Consider the following 16,704-nt stretch of genomic DNA (forward strand, 5'->3'; position numbering starts at 1 on the left):
CCAGATGGTAGGGGGGTTTAAGAGAGATGGATGGAAAAGGTGAAGGGATTAAGATGTGCAAATTGCCAGTTATAAAAATAGTCACGGGGATGTAAAGTACAGTATTTAAGGAATATAGTCAATAATATTGTAATAACTACATATGGTGTCAGATGGACACTAGACTTGTGGTGCTCATTTCTTAAGGCATATAAATGTCTAACCATTATGTTGTACACCTGAAACTAATATATTATTGCATGTCAACTGTAATCAAAAAATAAACTTAAAAAACAATACATACAGTTATGAGAAAACCATCGTACAAATTCCTTATTATGGCATTCTACAAAATACCTGACCAGTACTCCTCAAAACTGTCAATGTCATCAAAAGCATGGAAAGTTTGAGAAACTGCCACAGCATAAGGAGACATGATAAATACCTGAAATGTGGTATCCTGGATGGGATCCTGGAACAGAAAAAGGATATTATAAAGTTAAGGAAATATGAATGAACATCGAACTTTAGTTAGCAATAATATAAAATACTGGCTCATTAATTTTTACAAATATATCATACTAGTTTTAAGAGGTTAATAAAAGGAGATTAGGTGTCAAGTATGATACCTCTGTACTACTTTCTCAAATTTTTAAAAATAAATCTAAAGCTACTCTTAAAAAATTCTATTAATACATATTAAATAGTATAACACAATGACCTCTATATTCAATATCCAGGTTTAAAATTATCAACAGTTAAAGCCTTTCTTATACCTCTTTTATAGTTTCCTATCAGACATCAGCACTTTTCTAAATTTGATTTTTATCTCCTTGTATTTCTTGACTACTTGCACTACATATGCATACATACCTGAACAATACATGTTTTTAAATTGTATGCACATAAATTGTCGTAAGTGCATATATTCTACACCATTCTCTTTTGCCTCGTCCTCTTTCTAGGTTCAGTCTTAACTTACTGGCATGTAATATTCCATCCTAGATATCCCATAACGTGTTTACTCTCCTATTGATGGATGTTTCCAATTGTTTGCTTCTACTCACAGTGCCATCATTGTCTATATATCAGTCTCTATAAAATATGTACTTTGGACGGAACGCTGGGATTTAATATTTGAACAGTTTCAGTTTCACTAGATTTTGCCCAAAAGCTTTCCTAAGGGGTTGCAACATTTAGGCACCTACCGCAGCTGCGTAGTATGTTCTGCCGCATTTGGGGTGGGGGCGCTTTTGAAAGACATACAAATTTGATAATATTCTTGCCTTTACTATAGTTTGAATTTTGTGGCCATGTAGTCATTTATACAACCAACCAACCAGCAGCTACGAGCACCGTAAAACACTCACACGCTATAGGACAAACCACTCCTTGGTGCCCAGAGACGCAGCCACACGCTCGCTTCCGGCGTAACCTCTAACGCAGGGCGGACGTCCGCACGCTCAGGACGTAAGCGATATGGTGTCGCTTTTGAAAGCCCTTTTCCGGGCTGTCTGGCAAGATCCAAGTATCAGGTTATATTGGTCCATCGCCTATTTTTCGTAAGAAAGGAAAATATTCTGACAGGCTCTCCTTGTTCTCAGGTACATTCCCTAACCCCAGAAGAGGCGCTTTCGGTTGGCGTTTCTTTCAGGCACCGCCGCGGGCAGCCCGCAGGCCCTTGTAAGGCGCGCGCCGCGGCTCCGCCTCCTCCTTTTCGGCCGGGACCGCCATCTTCCAGGTAGGCCACGCGCGTGGCTCTCCGCAGGTCTCATTGCACGGCCTTGAGTTCTAACCCTTTGGCCGCTAAGACCATGCGCTGGGGCCCTAGCAAGACTGTGTAAACTGTCTGGGACCCAGTGGCTTAGGTGGTGGAGTTACGGCCATTCAGGCTAGGAGTGGCGTGCTCCGGGCCGGGCCGGGCCTGGGCTGCGGCTGTGAACCAGATTCTTATGCCACGGCTCTGCAGGGGCCAGGCTCGAGTAAAACGAGGCCGAATCATCGGGGTGTGGTGACTGGTCAGTCTGGACAGGAATTCTTAACTGTGTCTCTGCCCCGCTATCTTGGGTCCTCTCGGAAGGACAGACTCGTCTGATGCCTTTCGAATTCCTTTCAATGTGACATTTTTACCCGTAACCTAAACCCTACACCTGAAATACTGTCGAGTTGGGACTTCAGGGCAGTGGGAACGGTTTAAAACGAGGTGTCGGTTTTAATCTTCGGTGAGGCCTAGTTGTGTGTGTGAAAGCCTGGACTCGGGGTCGGAAAACGGGATAGGTGGCCACTATGTTGACATGGATAATGAGCCCAGACCTCTCGTCGTTGGTGCATGAAATGATTTCCAGTTTTTAATTTTGGCCCCGATCTCAATTGGAGAAACGAAAATACTAAGTTTGCCACATGCAAATGCCGTTTTGTTAGTGCTAGCATAGCTTGTGTTGAATGAATGGATTCCCGAATAGCTTTGTGTCTGATTTAGAAGTTCAGGGGGAAAGTTATTGAATAACCACTTAATCGTAGTTTCTTTCTTTTTTTTTGGGGGGGGTGTCTAGTTTGTAGATAGTAGCTACCCGAGTTAAGCAAACTGCAGGTTGTATCCCGTAATGGGTCCTATGTTTGGAAATAATCGAATCTAAAGTATCATCGCTTTGCATTGATACTTAAGTATCTTAAAAACTCGTTTGACTTTTACGGGATGTGAAATGAATTTCTTACTCGGGAAAATGGGTCTGGTACAGGAGCTGAGGCGCTGGGGTCAGAAATGACTCCCATTACTGATTCTGCCACTTTCTGACATGAAGTGACTTGGACCTGCAGAGTATCTCCTTGTTCATGAACTTTGCACAGTGTATTTGAACTTAATAGAGAATGTGAAGATTGAAATGTTCCTGGCACTTAATAGACCTTAGCTGCCTTTTAAAAGGAAAGGATGCATTCCTTATGAGAATGGTTTGGCTTTATTGGATTAGGTGGAACATTCTTGTCTCCTCGCCATACACGTTATATGGAGAAGGTACTTTGGAGTCAGTTTCCTTTAAGGTTAAGGAGTGTTAATAAATTGAAACTAATTTATGTTACAACACTGTCAACAGGTTAAGCCTGACTTGAGTATATTTTGCCGTGTGGTAGGAGTAATTGCCAGCAATGGTAGTTCTGTCCGAAGCAATTGGAACTATTACTTTGACCTTTTGGGAAACCAAGTGAAACGTTCCATTCTAAATGCCTGTAGGTGAATTCTTAGGCAATGATAAGTTACCACTTACTAGTAGGCACTTTGTGTGAGCACGAGCTAGGAATTGCTGAGTGCTTTGTAGACATGACCTCAGTTCATTATAAAAGTATTAATCCCATTTTACAGGTGATCAGGAATAAATGTAGGGCTCCCAGCAAGTAAGTGGCAGAACCTATGTCAAAATTAGGTCAGTGGTTATAAAACTTGGTTTTTTCCCCCTCTACATTATACATTACCTAACAAAGAATTGTGTAAACAATTAGAAATGTGAAGAGTTGGAGATTTTGACAGTTAATAGATTCTGTATAAGATATACTGTCATTAACTTTGTAAGAAAAGGAGTTTGTTTAACGCACCATGTAAAAATGCAGTGCTGAGTTTTGTTATGCTTTCCAACAATAAGTTCCAATGCCAACAATAAATTCCAGTGCCTGTGGCATTCTAGCCTAGGTTCCACAGATAGTGTGGTAGAGGTCCTGTTGTGTTTTTATATTCTAATAGGGGAAGTACTGTTTTGGCGTTCTAAAATCCACTTCTGCTACTGAGGAGTTTTAATGTTATAGAACTTAGGCAGTTTTGGCAAAGATTTTGCTAAAATGATGGTTTTTACCCTTCATAAGAAATATTGGTTGGTGAGCCAGCTTTTTGGATTATTTCCTTATTCTGACATTGCTGCTAGAATGCAACCATTTGAAATTACAGTATTTTTGGTTAAAGAGGTAAATAATCAATTTTGTGGTTGTGCTTGATTGTTACACTTTCTGGTTTCAGTAATTCGTCAAAATGACCAACACAAAGGGAAAGAGGCGAGGCACCCGCTATATGTTCTCTAGGCCTTTTAGAAAACATGGTGAGTAGATTTACTCTCTGAGAGAAATCGTGGCATATATTTGTGTTTTATGAATAACATTTGTATTGCATTTCATATAATGTATTCTTAATGATATAAATTAACTAGCACCTATCTATTTTGTAATAAGCATGAATTTTATATAGTACTTAAATCGTCAACTAGCAAGATTTTAAAATGTACATAACTGTCAAAGATGGTGTGTGTTGAAAACTAGTAAGGTTGTGTATTTTGATTCTTCTTAATCTTGATACTACTTGTTTTGGTTTTTGCTTTTTTAGGAGTTGTTCCTTTGGCCACATACATGCGAATCTACAAGAAAGGTGATATTGTAGACATCAAGGTAAATTATAAAACGGGAAGTAACAAGTTGGAAAAGTTAGACTTAATCTAATATTGGAGCTAAAATACTAGTGTATATGTCACCTGTTGGCTCATTTTTATCCACCTAAATGGGAAAAATCCGTTCCCTGACTAAGCTCATACAAGAGTATTGAACAGCTAATTTAATTTTACTTTCAAAACCAGTTTTAACAGCCAGTGGAAAAATTGGGGAAAATAATCATGAGAGTTTGTTGAGATGAAAAGGAATACTTTAGTGCAAAATTTAACAATTGATAGAGATAACTAATTTAAAAACAGCAAAAGCTATATTCTCCTGTGACCAATATTTAAATGTGTCCTGGCACTCTAAAGCTTAATGATGATTGTCTTTTTGATTGCATAAAGCAATGTGAAAAATGCATTTCACCGGCTCTGAAAGCTTTTGAGTTGCCATTTAAAAGAGAAAAATCTTAGAGTGTCTTGGATACTTGAATAAAAGTCAGGGTTTAAAAGGAAGGGAAATTGCTGGCATAACATTTATCTCCTTTAAACAGGGAATGGGCACTGTTCAAAAAGGAATGCCCCACAAATGTTACCATGGCAAAACGGGAAGGGTCTACAATGTTACTCAGCATGCGGTTGGCATTGTTGTAAACAAACAAGTCAAGTAAGTAATGTCATTGTTCTTTGTGGCTACTTAGCATTCCCTCATACCCCCTTTTCACTTTGCCAATTGGACTTATGTCTTTATTGGTCATTCAAGTGGGGCAAAGGAAATATCCTTTTAAAACTCAAGCAAACTGGGTGTTTGTCTTGTATCCTGTCAGAGGAAACAAATTGAAATACCCTTACTGGAGAAAGTCTTACGGGGTTTGGTATTAATTAGTTCTAGGTTTTAGAGTATAAAAAGTTTAATTCGTTGTAAATTTTATTAGTGATCTGGTTTTCGTTAAATTTTCTAGTATTTCAGTGTCTGACACCTTAACCTATCTGGATAAAATGTTCATGGTTTATTTAATAAACGAAAATACCAGAAGAGTTTTGAATTTTGGTTATATTTTGTACAAAGCATTTATAAGAATTTCTGCTTTCGCTAGGGGCAAGATTCTTGCCAAGAGAATTAATGTTCGTATTGAGCATATTAAGCACTCTAAGAGCCGAGACAGCTTCCTGAAACGGGTGAAGGAAAATGATCAGAAAAAGAAGGAAGCCAAAGAGAAAGGTACCTGGGTTCAACTGAAACGCCAGGTAAGTGCTTGACAAAGGGTTTCCTGGTTGGTCTCGGGAATTTTAAAACTTGCTCAGTGATAAGTTTCTTTTAAATGAAAGTTAGTGATGTGAAGGAGTTGAATACAAACGTTAATTTCATTTGGTTCTGACAGCACTTTGAAATTGAGTTACAGTACTTTACATAATTATTACCTTGTCTTTTTAATAGCCTGCCCCACCCAGAGAAGCACACTTTGTGAGAACCAATGGAAAGGAGCCTGAGCTGCTGGAACCCATTCCCTATGAATTCATGGCATAAGTGTAAAAAAATAAAAGACCTCTGTAAAAATATTTCTCTTCATTGAGGAGTATGGCGTCCCCTCCCCCAAAGAAATATTTAAAGAAAACTTTTGTGTCCTAATTCATTGGCTGATGTCTTTCTATTCTAATGTAGCGTTTCTTCTTGCTGAAAGATGTGAAGTGGTTTATTGTGTGACAGAATATACTCCATTTGTTAGGAAACTGCATGTGTTGCATTACAATGAGCTCAGGGAAAGTTGATTACTCATAATTGCATGATAAATAGCTTATTTTAAGGATCAGGAACGCCTTTGAAGCCTGTTACTTAAAAATAGATTGTTCAAAGCAACCTGTTCTTTGTGAGTTACATACTAGTTGTCAGTTGCTTCCACCTTTCATGGAACAGGACTCAGAAAATTATAGTGTTTGTGTGTAATTTGGAACTAGAATACCTTTTTTTATTTTAACCAAGGTTAAAAATTTATATAGCAGTTAGTATATTGTGTGGCATTCTAAGCACTTTACATAATTTACTCAAAAATCTTGTAAGTACTATTTTGCCCAACTTACGTAAGAGGAAGCTAAGGCACAGTTAACTTGCCCAAGGTTAAAGGTGCAAAGTGTCAGGCAAAGATTCAAACCCAGGTGATCTGGCTCCATAATCAGGCCTCAATCACTAGTGTTGTATTGCCTCATTATTGGGAAGATTTTAAGGCTACTTTGTATAGTTGGATCATATTTAGGTTATTCTGTGTCCCGGATATCTACTGGGATGTGGCAAACCTCCAGTTCCACATAACCATCCCTGCTGCTTGCAGCTTTCTCTGATGGCTGTACCAATACAGTCTCTGTTTAAAATGGAAACCTTGACTTCTCATATTCTCTTGCGCACTAATAGATTCAAGGACAAGAACCTGTTCATTTTTCACAACTTCAGTCAGTGCTGTGAATGGGTAAAAACCCAGTGTTGATGGCCTTCAGTTCTCCAGTGAAGTGTGATGGTAATAGGTCTGCTTTGGAATCCAGCAAACCTGGTTGAGAAACGGTAAATGCCTAACATAACTCAAATGGTGGTTAACTGCCCATTAGGTTCACATCTAATGGTAGAGAGTTGTGTTTGAATGTAATTATATTGGTCAACAGAATTTACCACTACCACAGAAAACAAGGAAAATCTTGCCAGTTATATCAGTTGGCATTCCTGTTCTGTGTTTATCAGTCTTAGTTGATGACACCACCATGGGCCCAGTTGGAGTCATTTTAAACTCGTGTCCCTCAATTTACATATTTTAAAATTCTATTTCCTGAATGTATTTCGTAGCCATTTCTTCCTATTCCCATCTCTTTAGTAGGCACTTTCTCCCTTTGCGAGGGAAAGGAGGTTAAGAGAAGCAAACCATTAAGGTTCCCTCCCGTCCAGGAGGAGCAGTAAGATCCCAAGCCCTGTAATAAAACAAGGCATGAATATAAAAGGACAGCCAAGGGGCGAGTGTTTGGCAGGGAGGGCTCTTACTGCACTGATTGTTCTGGGTCTTGTGTCCTTGGCCTTCCTACTTGCTGCTACTTTGACTTCAGTTCAGCCTTACTAAAACCAGCAAATTAAATGAGCAACTTTTCCAGTGCCTGCCTGCCTTTCATAGTTTAATTTCCCAGTCTCCGAATACTTGCTAATTAAATTTAGACTTTAATTTTACTTTATCTCCCCAAATAGTTGACAGAACCAGCAATTTTTTTCTCTTCCAGAGGCTTGTGCCATCATACTTGACTCAGTTCTACCTGGCTCCCCTCATTCTGGTTCCACCTTAATGTTCCACATCTGCCACTGAGTTCTTTCTGGGTGATCTAAATCAGTGGTTCACAAAATGCAGTTTCCCTGTTGGAGGCATCAACATCTGGGAACACTAAACACGAAGACCTACCCAGAACCACTGAATCAAACTTGGGATGGGGCCCAGCACTTTTAACAAGCTCTGGGTGATTAAGATGCAGGTTAAAGTTTGAGAACCACCAATTTGTCTTAGAAATTACAAAGACACGAGATTCAGATTTCAGAGCCTAGTTTCTCTGAAGCTCTAGATCTCTATTTCCAGCTCCCTGTTGGGCAACTCCATCTGGATGTCCTGCAAATACAGATTAGCAAGGTTCTATGAGCGGAAGTTCCCTGAGCTCTTGAGTAATGCAAGTGCATATTGTGTGCCTGCCTTGAAATGTAGGTCTTTTTAAGTAACGACAGTCACAGATTGTGAATTTATAAATTCCTTGCTATACAATTTTCTTAAACTTGATGAGAATGAAGAAAAGTATTCTAACTAGAACTTTTCACCCTGTTAATAAGAGCCATGATCATAAATGAGGTCATGACTTCTTGAACTGTTAATTCTCTTGATCTAGCCAGGTATGTTTTAAAAGGTCTGTTTTTAGTTGAACCCAATCCCAAGGGTTGAATAAAACTGTCACACTCTGAAGTTGTCCTCTGAATGTTGCAAAAAAAATCTAAATTCTCACTAGTGTGGGTTAGTGTTTTCTCTGCTAGCGTGAGAAATGCCAAAATGTAAACAATTGCTAAAGTACAAACAAGGTAAGTCTAATTTATTGAGTAAAAGAGAAATGAAAATTGAATTTGGTTTATTGGAATAAGAGTTTATCGCATACTTCATCCCAGCCCCACTTAAAGGGAAAAAAAACGTATTCATGCAAACACCGTCACAACATCTGTTAGACTAGTTGCTTGGTTATGAGTAGTAACTGAGGCAGTGCCTGCAGCTGTTACTGCTGAGGGAAAGAGTACCACGGAGTGGCTAAGCTGCCCGCTCACGGTTCTGTGTTGTGATTAAAACAATGAAAGTGCCTGGAGAGTGATTGACAGGCCATCTCACAAAGCTACAAATGGAAGTGACAGAAAATGTTCTCTCACACTTTCCTGGCAAGATTAGAATTTATGGAAGTTTGGATTGGAAGAAATTCAATGGGGGCACTACTGTCTAGAAAATGAGGTGCTGGCTTAGCTGAAGTGAAGATATGGTTGCATTTTTTTACTCGAGCTGAGAGGTTTTGATGAATTGCTCGTGGGAAATAAGTCAACAGTTCGCGTTGTCGTCCCGTTGACCTGACCAGTGCTCGCCATCCTGCCTTCCACACCAGCGGACAGCGCCAAGTAACTGATATGGGACGTCTGTGAAGGCAGGTGGGAGGGTCTCACACTTGGCTGTCCTCTTAGCAAATGTTTGGTAACTAGAACGCTATTCTTTGTGACAGAGCCTTACAGAGAGAAGATTTGAAGTCATTGTGACTGCTGAAGTACAGGGGGGACCTTAGAGGACAGAAGTGTAATTCTTATTCCAAAGAAAGTACTGAAAAGCCGTCTCTGAGTCTCCACTAAGAGCAATATCAAGGATTTAGGACACATAGGAAAGATAACTGATACTGGGGGATATGATGATGGGAAGGATGTTGAACTAAAGGACCCTTGGCAAAGTTTTGCCGCAGGGCTAGAAATCACGCTTACCTGGCTGGTAAAGGGTTAATAACTTCCCAAGCCTCATGATGTTTGCATATTATCAAATTCTGTCCTTCACACTCTAAACACCCCCAGATACCCATACCTGTGCCTACGCATTTCCATTGTCTTTCTAAAAGGACTTGAGTGTGCTTGATAGGTTGATGGCACCAGTTTTACATAACGACACAAAGATCCAAATAGAAGACAAGCAGCAACAATTTATGCAAGGCTATAATTCCACTGTTTGGTAGTATATTGCCTGCATTGCAAGGTCATGGATTATCTTGTGTATTTGCAAATGCAAAAAGCTTTCCAAGGAGAATGGAATAAAATTTTGAGCTCTCAGCAAAGGCTCAGTATAAATGCAAGATTCTGCCAAGAAAGGTCTCTGTTCCCTTGAAAATTTAGGCATTTAAACGCCAGGGAAGAAGGGTATTTGTGGCACATCCTATTGACAGCTGCTCAAGAGATCCTTTTTCTAGCCCCTGATTTTTATTTTTTTTAAGATTTTATTGGGGAAGGGGAACAGGACTTTATTGGGGAACAGTGTGTATTTCCAGGCCTTTTTTTTCCAAGTCAAGTTGTTGTCCTTTCAATCTTAGTTGTGGAGGGTGCCGTTCAGCTTCAAGTTGTTGTCCTTTCAGTCTTAGTTGTGGAGGGCGCAGCTCAGCTCCAGGTCCAGTTGCCAGTTGCTAGTTGCAGGGGGCGCAGCCCACCATCCCTTGCAGGAGTCAAACCGTCAACTCCAACCAACTGAGCCATCCGGGAGCTTCAGCAGCAGCCCAGCTCAAGGTGCCATGTTCAAGCAGGACTCGGGGTGTTGAACCGGCAACCTTGTGGTTGAGAGCCCACTGGCCCATGTGGGAATCGAACCGGCAGCCTTTGGAGTTAGGAGCACGGAGCTCTAACCGCCTGAGCCACCGGGCCGGCCCCCTAGCCCCTGATTTTTAACGTGGTAACAATGTGTCTGTTCAGGCTAGATTTGCTAATCCCAGTTTGCTAGATGCTTGGGTAAACTCTCCAGCTTCTCAGTTCTGGCCATTGAGATGTAAGAGAAAGTTGGACGGAGTTCTGCTGAGAATTTTATTTCATAATAAAAAGGGACAAAGGAAGCGAGTCCCTCCCTCCCCGCCTGCTTGGATGAAGACCTGGTATTTGGTGAAGCAGGAACCATTTTGTGTCCAAGGAGAGGCCAGGAGAATGTGAGACGACAACCCAGACCCCGTCACTGAACTGCTCAGGGACCCTGGAACCTAATAGTTTCAAGGATATTTTGTAAATATTAACTGTCTTTATGGTGCCGTCTCCCCGGTCAGGGAAGGCCTTGGTGCCCTGCTTCACATCTTTCAGGTTAACTGAGGGGGCTGCCTTGTGAACAGCTAAAAGTCAGTGTAACTGATATATGGCGGTTCAGCTCAGGACATGTCCTGGGACACTTGCTCCTGAGAGCAGGTTGCTCTCTAAACCAGAGTATTGGGCTAAAGGTTACACACGTGATTTCTGTCTTCCAGTTCACACAGTGAAGACCCCATTCATTTGTTCATTCAGAAAGGGAACATTTGTTCAGGATCTTGCTAAGTGCCAGGTACCACTATGTGCTGGGTACTGAAGACACATGCTGCCCTCCCGGAGACATGTGAAGCAAACGTTCCATCAGAAAGTAGTGACAGGTGAGTGCTGCCAGCAGTGCCCTGAGTGAGTAACTGGGAGAAGGTGTGGATGGCAGCAGTGGTCAGATGAAGCTTCCAAGGAAGGAACAAGTCAACTAGTCACCATCTATTCCTTCAGGATTATTCAGGATCCTTCCATTGAGAAGTGAACAGTAGGGGTGGAGAGGAGGAGACACGGAGAAACGCAGGCAGTAGAAATGACGGCACTTGGCAGTGAGAGCGTGGAGTCGAGGATGACTGAGCTCGCTGGGGTACTGGGTGGGTGGAGGCGCATCAACCCTCGTGGTCAATTTAACAGCGGACGCATCCTCTGCCCCTTTCTGCATCCCAGCCCTCACCATTGTCTGCAGCTCCCTCCACCAAGGAGGCAGTGTACTTCCCCACCCCTTGAATTTGGGCTTGTGGTGTGATTTGCTTTGGCCCCACTGCCAACAGAGCTAATAGGTTCCACCTCTTAGCCTAAGTCTCAAGAGGCCTTTTCCACTTCCAGTCACTCTCTTGGAACCCTTCTCAGCCCCCAAAGAACAAGCGTTGGCCAGCCTGCTGGATGAATGGACACCTATGACTCAGTCACTGTCCCTCCCCCTCACAGCCACCTGCCAGCTCTGCAGGTGCATGACAAAGACCACTGAGCCTGGCCTAGACTAGGAAAACCCCCACTGTCCCTCAGACTTGATAGCAAATGTGAGGCATCACTGTTTTAAGCCAATTGGTTCTGTGCAGTTTGTCATGCAGCAAAGCTAACTGATTCAACCAGGACAGAGGAAGGGGTAGATAAGGGTGGGGCTGGCTAACAGGCGATTGGACAAGAGGCTGGAATGCAGGAAGTCTTCTAACCTGCCAGGATAGCATCCCAGTCTGCCTTGCCATGGCGGGCCTTGAAACCCAGACCTAAACTCCACTTGTCGCCTGGAAGTCAGTACTTGACTAGTGAAGCACATGCAGGACTCAGGTACACAGGTCAGTACCAATGATGGAGATTTAGTCCAGAGCCACAGCTCCCAGCCCATGGAAGGCTTATTGAGTGGCCACTAATGAGTCAACCAGTGCCAGCTGTGCTGCAAACAGCTCCTGCCTGGGGGCCTCCACATAGCTGAGGCAGGTCTCAGAGACTGCGGTTACCTTATGCTGGTACGAACTCTGGGCTCGTGGGCCCTCCCTCCCTCCCTTTTCCTCTATTAATGTCACCCCTCAGCCCTCTTTGAAAATATAAAGGGAAACATTCGACAGGAATTCTTCCTCCCATTGTTGCAGAACCATCCAACTCATTTCACTTTTTCCTTCCTTTTGTTCCCCAGCTCCTAACTCTGATCTCAGGTTCACCCACTAGTCTAGTAACCCAGGGTCGCCTCTGCGGGTGGAGAGGGTCGCCAGGGCTCTGCAGGCACAGCTCAGCGGGAGACCTCCCTCCCCTGCGCTCTCGGGACGGTGGCCGCATCTCCAGGGCTCGGGAACCTGGAGCCACGCAGAGCGCGTCAGGTGGCGAGGTGGTGCCCCCGCCCGCGGTGACTGTCCCCGCTTTCCTGCCCCCGCCCCCGCTCGCCGCTGGCGGGAGGGCGGGGAAGAGGAGGAGCCAGAGGCAGCTGCCGCGGCCCACCCCGCGCGCCCAGCTCTTTAAAAGCCGCCGGCGGTGACAGCTCGCGGTCCGCCGCGCTCCCAGCTCTGCAGCGGCTCCCGCTCGGCCGAGGCCCGGGTGGGTAGGCTTGCGCTCTCCGCAGCGGCCGCCCAGCATGTCCGGGCACTTTCTGCTCGCGCCCATCCCCGAGTCCTCCTCCGACTACCTCCTGCCCAGGGACATCAAACTGGCCGTGCTGGGCGCCAGCCGCGTGGGCAAGAGTGGTGAGTGCCTAAGGGACCGCGCGGGGGGCCGCCCACCGCGGGCCAGGCCGGGGCCACTGGAAGCTGGGAAGAGCCGAGCTCGCGGGTTTGGGAGGGCAGGGCACAGGGAGGAACCCGCAGGACACCACCCGCCCGGTTTCCCGGCCGCTTCCCAGAGCATCCACTTGTGGGCTGTCGCCGAGGTTGGCACCTGTTGGAGAACGGCGGCCGCTGCGGCAGGTCGAGTGCCTGCAGTTCCCGGCCACCAAAGGCGCGGGAGGCTGCGACGGCCGCCCGCTGGGTTTTGCGGAGCCGCGGCCCATCCCTCCATCCTTGTTCCCGAGAGGGTCGGTGTTTGACGGTCTTGTCCGAGTCCTTCAGCTGATTTTCCTATTTCCTTTTCAGCAATGATCGTGCGCTTCCTGACCAAGAGATTCATTGGCGATTATGAACCGAATACAGGTTAGAATAATTCCGTGTCCCCGCGTTTGTGGCTGCATGCTCCGATTTCCTTTTTTCCGTTGAGACTGTAAGAATTTAAACGCACACTCTCCTTCATTCTCCAGGCAAGTTGTATTCACGGCTTGTCTCTGTCGAGGGAGACCAGCTCTCCTTGCAGATCCAGGACACTCCCGGGGGAATCCAGGTAAGGACTGGCGAGACCCGGCGGGGACATGTCTAAACACGCTTGCTGTGCATTTAGATGGAGGAGTGGGCTGTCCCGGCCAGTCAGTGGGGTGCTAGAAACCCTCCAAAGGGGCGCGGAGGCTGGGCAGCTTCCTCCTGTGCTCTTTGCTTCGTTTCTAGCTGTTAGGGCATCACTACTGGATGGGTCTCCCCACTTATTTCAGAGCTCGGCCATGGAACCCTTAACAAGACTGGTGGGGTGGGATGGAGGGTCTTCTCTTCCGGCAAGGACTGCAAAAGCGCTTCTGTTATAAGCTCTTCCCTCAAGTCAGTCAGCAATTGCAGTCAGACCATCTCTTGGCCACTGGTCAGGAATGTAACTTGACTAACAAGTTACTAATTGCTCTCCCTTCTAGGGAGGAAAAGGTCTTGTGGAAGAACAGAAAGAAAGAATTTGTTTCTGTAACATTCTCAAGAAGGACATGCTAAAAATATTTTTATGGGTTTTGGGAACAGATATTTATCTTGGCTTATTTTCAAAGTTTTGTTTATTCTGAGTTAGTTCCCTAAAAATTGCGACATTCTGATTTAAAGTTCTCACTGAAGTCATTCTTCCGTCAGCCACTGTTTATCACCAACTGCCGGCTAAGCAAGGGGGTTCAAAGTAATGCCCTGGTGACAACTAATAGAATCATCCAGGTAGGGAACGAGCCTGAGCATTGATCTCTCTGTATCAAAAGCCTCCTTCTGCAGAAGCTGGGCAGAATCTAAGAACTATATTTAGTGATTTCTTGTTCAAAGGGTTTTCAAGGGCTACTCTGATGTTATTTTGGGTCCTTCCACTAAGGCTTCCTTGATCCAGGCTCCCTTTGCTTTCTCAGGTCCAAGATAACCTCACCCAGGTGGTCGACTGCCTGTCCAAATGTGTGCAGTGGGCAGAGGGCTTTCTGCTGGTCTACTCCATCACAGACTACGACAGCTACCTGTCCATCCGCCCCCTTTACCAGCATATCCGGAAGGTCCACCCTGATGCGAAGGTCCCTGTCATCATCGTGGGCAACAAGGGGGACCTTCTGCATGCCCGGCAGGTGCCAACGGATGACGGCATTCACCTAGCCAACGAGCTGGGCAGCCTATTCCTTGAAATTTCCACCAGTGAAAACTACCAGGACGTCTGTGATGTGTTTCAGCATCTCTGCAAAGAAGTGAGCAAGCTGCACAGCCTCAGTGGGGAGAGGAGAAGGGCCTCCATCATTCCTCGGCCGCGTTCTCCCAACATGCAAGACCTGAAGAGGCGTTTCAAGCAGGCTCTGTCTCCCAAAGCCAAAGCCCCCTCTGCATTGGGGTAAATCCATCTCCGACAGACTGGCTCCTTTCTATCATGCATTTGTGCAGCTGAGAAGACTGGGGGTCTCCCTTTTTAATCATACATTCAGAGTTTATTTTTATACAGACTATTGGTTTGTAAGTGTGTGTGTTAATTCAGTGATCGCCTAGAAGTTGGTTTTTGTAATAAAATATTTTTTTTTGTACTGTAACTGTTAGCCACTTTTCCATTAAAGGCAAAAAGGCAACATTGTGCCTTGTTTCTTAAATGTCTTTTTATAGAAATCATACTTGCACCAGAGCCCAGAACAGCTCCACGTTTGCCCTCAGTCTGAACTCTGATTGGTGTCAGAGGGAGGGGTTTAAGTAGAGGGAATCTGTGGTGGGAGAAAAGAAAGTATGTGGGGGAGGAAAGAGATCTGAATAACTGCAGGATGTCTTTAATTAGAGCTCTTTGCCACAGGCATGAAATTGAAATCATGTGATTTTCTAGGGAAGGAGTTCATTGCGCACTGAGCTAAACAATTACGAACATAAAAAAATTATTTATTGGTGCGAATGGAAGTTTATCCTCTCCACCCTTATTAAAAGAAACAAAACACCCTTTTCCTGTATTCCTTATGTCAGTAAGCGCACTTTACCATGCAGGAGTTGCCTGAAAATTCTCCTTTTCTCTGCCTCCCTGAGCGTCACATTCAGTAGGGTATCTGATCTGTCAATTTTCTTTCTGATTTTTCTCTAAAGCATCACTCTGCTTTACTTTAGTCCTTTGCAGCTCTTGCCTAGACGGGCAAGCAAGAGTCTAGGCCAGACTGGTGTCTTGGCTTCTGGAATGACACCTCTCTTCATACCAGAACAACTGCTAAAACCAACCCTAACCATTTTATTTCCATGGTTGAAAAATTGCAGCTGGTTTCCCCTTATTTACTGGATAAGACATAAATGAGACATGGCATCAAATTAATCTTTACCACCTCTCCAGCCTCATCATCACCTTCTGCCAAAACCCCCCCACACACACCTGACAGACAGTCTGCCTTTCTCAGTATATACGAAGCTCTTTCACGCCTCCCTGCCTTGGCACGAACTATTCCCTCTGCCTTGAATATGTTTCTCTCTTCTCCACCTAAAGGATGGCTAACTAATCTCCCAAGACCCAAGCCACATGCTGCATTCAGCTTCTGGGTGCCTTCTCTGAGTTTTCCTCCATTCCTGTAGCATTTGTGTTATAACCCAACCATGTCATGTAGCTATTCGTCACCTCCTTTGGAAGGAGCACTGCTTGAGGGCAGTAACTGCATTTTATGGCTTCGTGTTCCAAGCTTCTAGCCCAGTGCTTACACATGGAGCGGTAGGTTTTCAGTAAATATTTGATGAATAAATGAGTGAATGCATTATTTATTAGTATCAAGGGACAATGATGGGAGATTACAATGACACAAATTGTCACTTCTGCAGAACAAGGACAGAAGATATTCTGAGTAAAGATTCTTGGCAGTGATGAAAGTGACACATGCAGCTTCTGGCCATTACACACCATTACCCTTTCTTCCAAGGATACCTCTGTCCAGACCTGTGAGGGACATACCATTCTTCCCTGTGGTTGAGGGGCATCTACCTATGCAAAATGGCATGAAAGGTTAAGAAAACTGGAAAATTTGTGTCTAAAGGAGTGGCCAAATATCTAAGGAAAAATATTATTTTAGATTCCATGATTTTTTTAAAAAGTGCCTGATTCTCCTTGCTCGTTTGCATACATTCAGAACAAGAGTTCTTTCTGTCATTGTCCATCCATGCTTCCTGCCACTCATCTTAACATTGCAGGTGTGGACACAAGAAGAACAACCGGTCCTCTTGGTTGGGTCGTGTC

The 16,704-nt window shown here is 44.2% G+C and overlaps 2 protein-coding genes, 1 long non-coding RNA gene and 2 other non-coding genes across 7 annotated transcripts in view; 4 read left to right on the top strand and 1 right to left on the bottom strand.

The window, feature by feature from the left end:
• The window catches only part of LOC109449801 (uncharacterized), a 36,558-nt gene extending 35,132 nt beyond the window's left edge, over positions 1 to 1,426 (bottom strand). The window contains exons 1-2 of one of the 2 annotated variants that reach the window (XR_012495596.1): positions 1,350 to 1,426; positions 425 to 451 (exon numbers count right to left, since the gene is read on the bottom strand). This is a non-coding gene — a long non-coding RNA (uncharacterized LOC109449801). Of the gene's footprint in view, positions 1 to 424; positions 452 to 1,187 lie in introns of both variants that reach the window. The other variant, XR_002137756.2, reaches the window with a different exon arrangement.
• Positions 1,427 to 1,450: 24 nt separating this feature from the next.
• RPL21 (ribosomal protein L21) lies at positions 1,451 to 6,015 on the top strand. 2 transcript variants are annotated; one of them, XM_019736582.2, is made up of 6 exons: positions 1,451 to 1,720; positions 3,983 to 4,061; positions 4,343 to 4,404; positions 4,940 to 5,052; positions 5,483 to 5,633; positions 5,824 to 6,015. In XM_019736582.2, exons 2-6 carry the CDS (start codon positions 3,995 to 3,997, stop codon positions 5,911 to 5,913), a joined length of 483 nt encoding a protein of 160 aa, XP_019592141.1. In that variant the 5' UTR covers positions 1,451 to 1,720; positions 3,983 to 3,994; the 3' UTR covers positions 5,914 to 6,015. The 2 variants fall into 2 exon arrangements, with proteins under 2 accessions (XP_019592141.1, XP_019592140.1); XM_019736581.2 differs by having other exon boundaries at positions 1,712 to 1,997.
• On the top strand, positions 4,756 to 4,826 carry LOC141571416 (small nucleolar RNA SNORD102). Its single transcript, XR_012496159.1, has one exon. It is a non-coding gene; the product is annotated as a small nucleolar RNA SNORD102 (small nucleolar RNA).
• LOC141571425 (small nucleolar RNA SNORA27) lies at positions 5,097 to 5,223 on the top strand. The gene has a single exon (XR_012496168.1). It is a non-coding gene; the product is annotated as a small nucleolar RNA SNORA27 (small nucleolar RNA).
• A 143-nt stretch (positions 6,016 to 6,158) lies between the features above and the next one.
• Positions 6,159 to 15,082, top strand: RASL11A (RAS like family 11 member A). Its single transcript, XM_019736610.2, has 4 exons — positions 6,159 to 12,902; positions 13,287 to 13,343; positions 13,448 to 13,527; positions 14,390 to 15,082. The coding sequence occupies exons 1-4, from the start codon at positions 12,794 to 12,796 to the stop codon at positions 14,855 to 14,857; spliced, it is 714 nt and encodes a 237-aa protein (XP_019592169.1). The 5' UTR covers positions 6,159 to 12,793; the 3' UTR covers positions 14,858 to 15,082.
• Positions 15,083 to 16,704: the final 1,622 nt, after the last annotated feature.

The sequence above is a fragment of the Rhinolophus sinicus genome, linkage group LG04 (assembly GCF_036562045.2).
Source record: "Rhinolophus sinicus isolate RSC01 linkage group LG04, ASM3656204v1, whole genome shotgun sequence".
NCBI classification, from domain to species: domain Eukaryota; kingdom Metazoa; phylum Chordata; class Mammalia; order Chiroptera; family Rhinolophidae; genus Rhinolophus; species Rhinolophus sinicus.